Raw genomic sequence first — 7,597 nt, forward strand, 5'->3', positions numbered from 1 at the left:
CCCCCCACCCTGCAGCTCCCAGACCAGGGCTCAGCCAGAGCCTGAGGGGTCCAGCCATTCCAGGGCCCCCTGGCTTCCCTTGGGCCTTAGGCTGACTCCTCCCCAAGGTCACTGGGCAACAGGGCTGGAATTTGAACCTGGAGCGGGTCCCTGTGCCCTCCCTGCCCTACTGGGGCCTCCTCCCCTTCCGCTGCGTGACTGGGCACCGTGCTGGCCCTCCTTTTGTACCCGGAAAATAACCGCAGTAAAACCAAAGTGCAGCCTGGGCCCCGGGGCCCCGGGGTTGCGTGACCCCTGCCCCTGCCCCAGTCAGCTGGAGGGAAGCCTCAGCCCCACACACAGTGCGCCTGCAGGTGCTCCCTCGCCCAGGCACCAATGCCTGCTCCCCGCTGGCCTTGATGTCCCCCCACAAGGAGCTGAAGGCCACCGGTTCCCAGCCTAGGCTCCGCAAGGGGAGGGGCCCCATGTCACAGCCTGTGTGTGTCTGTGTGTGCCCGCAGGGCTGGGTTTCCCCCAGGTGTGTGTGTACCTGGACACACGTGCCCAGCGCCTTTGGCTCAGCCGCCAGGAATCCCATTAAGCAAACACTCGGGCTCACCCACTGAGGTCATGAGCATTCCGGACATTCTCCACGCACAGGTGGACCGAGGAATCTGGCCAAGCCCTCACCCTGACCCTCCCCGGAAAGCCAGGCCCCTTGGTGGCAGGTGGGAGGGGGTGGCCTGAGGCCCCCCAGGCCCCTCACACCTCCTGGGAGCCCTCCCTGCAGGTGGAGCCTGTTCAGACCGGAATATCCGGAGCCACTCCCTGCTCTGGTTGCCAGCACCCTTGGTTGTGAACCCTGACCCCTGACCCCTGACCCAGGGCAGACCCCAAACACCAAATTGCTTGCTGGCGACATTTGACAGGTGGACGGTGTGGGCCCAGAGATCCCCGTGGGGCGCAGAGCTCGCAGGACATGTCGGCCTGGCCCAGGGGTGCCAGGCTCCACTATGGCCCAGTCAGGGTTCCCCCGGGACTTCGCCCCGGGCTCTGGCCCCAGTCCCCCGGCTCCAGCCTCGTCCTGTGTGGCCGCCCTCTCCCGTCTCAGGGCCTTCGAATGTGCCACCCCCTCTACTTGAAGGCGCTTCTTCCCCCGACCCCCCTGCAGAGCCCCACCCCCGACAGCCTCTGGGAGTGGGACCCCTCTGCTGCCCCATCCTAGGAGGCCCTGTGGAGGACCGAGGGTGTGGGTGAGATGGAGCCGAGGTGTGGCCAGCTGTGACATAGGACAGGAGGGTGCTGGGGTGCCTGGGAACTTGGCCAGGCCTCAGGGCTGCAGCCCCTGGGTCTGGGTGGGGGAGGGGGAGACCCAGGCCTAAGGAGGTGTCAGCTCCACTGTCTGTCCACTCAGGTGTGGGCCAGGCACTGGGCCCTGGACCCAGGCCCCACGGATATCTGCCCTCCACCGCCAGCCACCAGCAAGGACACCATGAGCCAGTCTGTGAGCTGCTGCCCGGGAGCTGCCAAGTGAGCCCCCACCCCACCAGCTCGCCCTCCCACCCCCACCCCCCGAGCAATCCCCAGGGAGAGGTGCAGCGTGGGCCCCACCCTCACCAGCCGCTCCCCGCAGTGGCAGCCTGGGCCGGGCTGACAGCGTGGCCAAGATGAGCGCCAAGGACCTGTTTGGTGAGTGAGGTTTGAGGAGGAAGGGTCTCGCCCCCCTAGAACTGTTCTGGGCCCCCACCAGGAGAGATGCAGGTCGGCCCTGGGCACCCAGGGGAGGCCCCTGGCCCCTACTCCACCTGGCTACTTGGGCCATCCCCAGAGCGCCAGCCAGCGGAGCGCCCCGTGCACGGGACGGGGCCACGGGGAGGGGAGAGGCCCCCTGCTGGCGGTTCGGGTGCACTGGTATCAATGTCAGCACAGCCCCGCTGCTCGCTGCAACCCGACCCCAGGGGCCCAGTGCCAGGTGTGTCTGCTCCCCGAGCTCTGCCCCAGCCCCAGGCTCGCCAGCTCACTGTGCCTGTGGACAGGGTGCCAGTCCGGAAAGCAGGGGACCCCAAGGAGGGTGGGGATGTCAGCTGGCAGTTAGCAGGGTGGGGGGAAGCCAGCCACTCACTGCAGAGGGCGGGCCTGCACCCCCACCACGGCGGACCCCCAGTCGGTATGCCTCCTCAGGCTGAGTGGGCGTCCTGGGCACGGAAGGAGGTCTGCGTTCTGCTGGAGGCTTGAGGCCTTCCTGGTGGCCACAAGGGGCCACAGAGCAGCAGCCTTCACCTCCACTCAATCCTCCTGTGGCCCAGCCCGGGGCCCAGGCCCGTGGATGGGGGGCTGCGGGGCCCACCCTCAGGAGCAAATGACTGGCATGTCCCCATCCAGAACAGAGGAAGAAGTACTCCAACTCCAATGTCATCATGCACGAGACGTCCCAGTACCATGTCCAGGTGAGGCGGCCCCCAGGAGCACCCTCCCCACACAGCTCGCCGTACCCGGGGCGCCGGGCCCCCTGGGAGGGGCACTGAGGTGCGGGGAGGAGTTGTCAGCCCAGGTCCTGACACCCGCAGCGGTCGGCCAGAGCCAGGGACTGCCCCACATGCACCTCCCTGGGGCTCCGCCACCTTGGGGGCCTCCTTCTGGTCCTGGGGAGCTCGCAGTCGTGGGGCCACAGGGAACACAGGCCAGGGACAGGAGGTGCGGGTGGCCAACACAGGCCAGGAGTGGATAAGACCTGGGTGCTGCCTGGCGCCCTCAGATGGAGAGACCCAGTGGGGTGGAAACTGCCACCCTGGCCCCCAAACAAGGAGCTGGACCCCGAGGAAGAAGGTGGGACACAGGCCGCTTTCTCAGGCTGCTTTCTCAGGCTCCTGCGGGGGAGGGCCTCGGGCCTCGGGCCTCGGGCCTCAGGCCGGCGCCAACCAATCCCAGGAGCCGAGCGCGGCAGCGGCCGGGCCAGTGGGCTGGGCAGGGCTTCCTCCTTCTTCCTTTCACGCTGGGGACTCGGGGAGGCTGTTTCCCAAATGACCTTCCTGCTCCTGGCAGCTGGCTGCATTTCTGGTTCCTGGTCATTGTCCAAGCTTGCAGGACAACAGGGCTAGGAATGACAGAGGAGAGAGGAAGGTGGGGGACCCTGATCAGGAAAGTAGGGAGGCCCTGGAATAAGAACGGGGGACCCTGATCAGGAAGGTGGGGAGACCCTGCTCAGGGAGGTGGGGGGCCTGGACTAAGAAGGTGGGGGGCCTGCTCCAGGGAGGACCGGGGGCTCTGGATCAAGAAGACACGGACTTCTGCCCCCAGAGGTCAGGCAAACCCCTGCTTTCTGAGCCTCGGTCTGCTCGTCCACACAGTCGGCCCACGGAGGCACGGAGAGTCCCTTAGGCTCTTGAACTGGGCTATGTTGGGTGACCAGCCCTCCCTGCCGGCCTGCGCAGGCGGAGGCCACTCTGTGCTGCCAGGCTGGTGACCGCTGCTGGCGCAGTGTCCAAGGTCAGGGCACAGACGGTGGATAGGCCAGCCTTGTCCCTTTCCTCAGGCAGCCCTGACACGTCTTTGGGGGGACTTTGCCTTCTTAATGAGGAACCACCTGTGCCACTGAGGCCTCCCCACCCTTCTCCTGGACTTTGATCCAAACTGGCGTGGGAAGGGACCCCAGCCCACAGGCACCTCTTCAGCCGTCTCAGCAGCCAGCAAGGTTGTGTCCACGTCCCCAGCCAAGGAAACTGAGGCCCAGAGAGAGGGCGAGAAGCGGGGGCGAGAGCAGCCCCACCCTGGCGACGGGGGCCCCTGCGACCCTGGGGGGGCCACTGCGACCCCGGGGGGGCCACTGCGACGCCGGGGGGGGCACTGCGACCCCAGGGGCTTTCTTTTTTTCATTCTTTTTCTAAATTAGCACATTGGCACTGTGGGCGGGGGGGTGCGGTTGTTATAGGTTCGTGTTGCCAGCACCACGAATGGAGCTGTTGGGGACACAGAGGAGCCCATCACCCCAAAACTGCCCACTGCTGACCCTGCGTGGTCGCGGCCTTGCCCCTGCCGCCTCGGGGTGTGCTGCCGCCCCGAGTCTTCTTGAGTGGAACCGTACAGCTTGTAACCCCCCTCGCTCTGCTTCGGAGACTCATTCGAGGCAGCACATCTGTGGAGCGAGACGCCTCGCACGCGAGGCTGTGGGGCCCCTCGGTGTGGCCCCACTTCTGTCCACACGCACAGGCACGCGCGCGGCCTGGACGGCGGGGTCCTGCTCCCACCGGCCAGGCGTGCGGGCCACAAGCGTCTTCTCCCAGTGTGGCTTGGCAGTCCACGTGCGCGGCTGTCTTTTGATGAGCGGAAGTATTTAATTTTGATGGCATCCAGCCATGTCCATTTTTCCATGTATATAGTTGGGGCTTTTCGCTGTTGTCATTGCTTGGCCCAGGGCTCTGAAGATCGATTCCTGTGTTTTCTTCCAGATGCTTTATAGTTTATAGTTGGTCCATTCCGAATTCATTTCGGGGTATGGCGTGAACTCAAGCCTGATTTCTTCCCCGTAGGGATGTGGGGATCTATTAAAAAGACGTTCTTTCCCCCCACCAAATTGCTTTGGAGCCTTTGTGAGAACCCATCTCCCGGGCATGGGGGGTCTGCCGCTGGGCTCCGTCTCACACGTTTTCACTCCCTGTAGCTTGATTGTCCATCTCGAAATCAGACGATGTGAGTCCCTCTGCTGTGTTCTTTTTCTTCAAGACGTTCCAAGCTATTCTCAGTTCTTTAGCCTTGAGTTTATATCATCGGATGGAACGGTCCGGTTCCACCCCAAGAAAAGTCTGCTAGAATTTCCACTGGCACCGAGCCCAACCTGTGGGTGGGGTTCGGGCGTTGAGTCCCTCTGACCCCGCCCACGTGTCCCTGCCCCGCCCACGTGTGCCTGCCTCGGGCTCCCCCCGCCCCCGCTGTCTCTGAGGTGTTCTGGTTCTCGCCCAGAATTCTTGCGTCTTTTTTGTTGAAATGCTCCCTGGGCATTCAGTTTTTATCTACTGTTACAAATAGTATCGTGGGGTTTCCTTTATTTCGTTTTCTCATTGTGTGTTGCTAGCCGGCAGAAAACAGTTGAGTTTCTGTAAAGTAGCCCAGTCCACCGAGTCCCAGCCGAACTCTTTGTTCTGGGGATTGGCTTGGGGGGTTGATTGGACCTTCTGGGTACACACTCACATTGTCCGAAAAGAAAGATGGTAGTTAATTTCTTATTTTAGCCACTTTCTTTTTCTTACTGGACACCCCAGGCCAGGACCACCCACAGGATGCTAAGTAGAATCTTTGCCTCACGCCCAGTCTTAGAAGAGGCTCAGCATTTCCCGTTTGCCACGCTGCCTGTTTTCACAGACCCCTCCCATTCTCCGGGGGTTTAGACTTTTTATCATGAAGGGTGTTGGGTGTCACTAAATGCTTTTTCTGAATCACTCCAATCAAATAGTAAATCAACATTGCATTTCTGAGTTAAACCTCATTTATTCACGGTGTAGCATCCTTTTTATGAGCTGACAGACTAATTTGCTAACATTTTGTTAAGGATTTTTTTTTTCCCCACGTTACTGTTTAGCAGAGATATCGGTCTCTAATTTTGTTTTCCTATGATGCCCTTGGCAAGTTTTGATGTCAGAGTTATGTCAGCCTTATAAAAAGAGTGAGGAAGTGTCTGTCCTCTGTTTTCAGAAGGAGTTTATGAAAGATTGTTATTACTTCTTCCTAAGTATTTGTTAGGGTTTCTCTGGGAGGCCTTCTGTGGACAGGCTTTTCTTGGTGGGAAGGTTTTTGATTATGAATTTACGTTCATGCCTGTGAGATCTGTAGTGATGTCCCCTCTGTCCTCCTGGTTATTGATAAATTGTGTTTTCTCTACTTTTTTTTCTTGACCCGTCTTGTTAGGGGATTTATTAATCTACTTAATCCTTCAGAACCAACTTTGGGCTTTGATTTTTTCCCCGTTGTCTCTGTTTACTAGTTCGTTGGTTTCTGCTTTTAATTTCCTTTCTTCCACTTTCTTTGGGCTTTGTCTTTTTCTAGTTTCTGAAGGAGAACGCTTACATCATTGATATTAAGTCTTCCTTCTTTCTTGAGATTCATTTAAATCTGTGAAGTTCCTTCCAGTAACTACTTGACCTATACCCCACAAGCTCTGATGTGCATGTTTTTATTATTGTTCAGTTCAGAATACAGTTGACCTTTGAACAACACAGGGTTGAACTGCACAGGTCCACTCATACCTAGATTTTTTCAATAAGTATGCACAGTAGTGTGAATGTATTTTCCCTTCCTTATGATTTCCTTAATAACATTTTCTTTTCTCAGACTTACTTAATTGTAAGAATACAACATATAACACATACGACATACAAAACGTGTGTTAGTTAACTGCTTATATTATCAGTAAGGCTACTGGTCAATAGTAGGCCATTAGTAGTTCAGGGGGAAGTTAAAAGTTATGCTTGGATTTTCGACTGTGCAGGGGGGGTCGGTGCCCCTGACTCCCACATTGTTCAAGGGTCAACTGTACTTTCTAATTTGCCTTGTGATTTCCTCTTTGACCCATGGGTTATTTAGAACATTTTTTTTTCATGTAGGCATTTGCGGCTATAAATTTGCCCCTTAGCACTGCTTTGGCTGTGCCCACAAGTCCTTGTTGATTGTGTTTCCATTTTTCTTCATCTCTAAGAATTTAGTTATTTCTCTTCTGACTTTTTTCATTCATTGGTTGTTTAAAAGCGTGTCATTTAATTTCCTAAAGTTTGCATCCATGAGTTATTTAGAAGTGTGTTGCTTAATTTCCAATTATTTGGGCGTTTTCTAGTTATCTCTTTGTTATTGGTTTCTAATTTCATTCTGTGATGGTCAGAGAACCTGCATGATTTCAATCGTTTGAAATTGACTGACTTGTTTTGGGCCCAGCAGCATAGGTTTGTTTGGTTTGGCTGTGTTGCATTTTACTAACAACGTGCTTTGGGTTTTACCCTGCTTTATATCCCGCTGTGTGTTTCTGCCTGTTTACCTCTCTAACTTGTTGATGGACACGTAAGTTGGGTCCAGCCTTTGTTATCGCTACGTTTCTGCAGTGAGCAGACTTTTACCTGTGCCATGTTTGGCACATGTATAGGGACCCACCGCAGAACTATGAGAGGAAAGTGTGTGCACCTTTGCACGTATCTCGGCCTCTCCCCAGAGTGCCGGGCGAATGGAATGACGGCTCCTGTTCCTTCACAGCTTAACACAAGGACTTGTTAGTACTGGTCAACAGACTAGGTAACAAATTCAGTGGTTTATTTATTCCTAAAGTAATGGTCTCAGAGTTTCAACTTACAAATCTTGCACACAATTTTCTGTATTAAGAAGTTACTTGAATTTATTTTCCTGAAGACTCTCTGTTCATATCTTTTGCCCGTTTTGCTATTGGGGTGTTAATCTTTATTTACTTATATAATCATTTATTTAATTATTATTGGTATCCTTAATTATTATATTTAACAAAACAGAGCTTTTAAAAAAAGCTAAGAACCGTAGTTGTGATGCATATTGGTCTTTTAATGTATTGAGAAAATTAGCCTTCAGCATACCTATTATATGTATATTTTCTTCTATCTTTTTTTTTTTT

At 55.6% G+C, this 7,597-nt stretch overlaps 1 protein-coding gene across 2 annotated transcripts in view; it reads left to right on the forward strand.

Annotated features, from left to right (window-relative positions):
* The first annotated feature begins 775 nt into the window (after positions 1-775).
* Positions 776-7,597, forward strand: part of EPS8L2 (EPS8 like 2) — a 14,521-nt gene continuing 7,699 nt past the window's right edge. The window contains exons 1-4 of one of the 2 annotated variants that reach the window (XM_023523754.1): positions 776-1,006; positions 1,394-1,509; positions 1,613-1,668; positions 2,362-2,426. In XM_023523754.1, coding sequence (XP_023379522.1) covers positions 959-1,006; positions 1,394-1,509; positions 1,613-1,668; positions 2,362-2,426 — 285 coding nt within the window. In that variant the 5' untranslated portion in view covers positions 776-958. The remainder of the gene's footprint in view (positions 1,007-1,393; positions 1,510-1,612; positions 1,669-2,361; positions 2,427-7,597) is intronic. The other variant, XM_011380789.2, reaches the window with a different exon arrangement.

This window comes from Pteropus vampyrus, unplaced genomic scaffold (assembly GCF_000151845.1).
Source record: "Pteropus vampyrus isolate Shadow unplaced genomic scaffold, Pvam_2.0 Scaffold405, whole genome shotgun sequence".
NCBI classification, from domain to species: domain Eukaryota; kingdom Metazoa; phylum Chordata; class Mammalia; order Chiroptera; family Pteropodidae; genus Pteropus; species Pteropus vampyrus.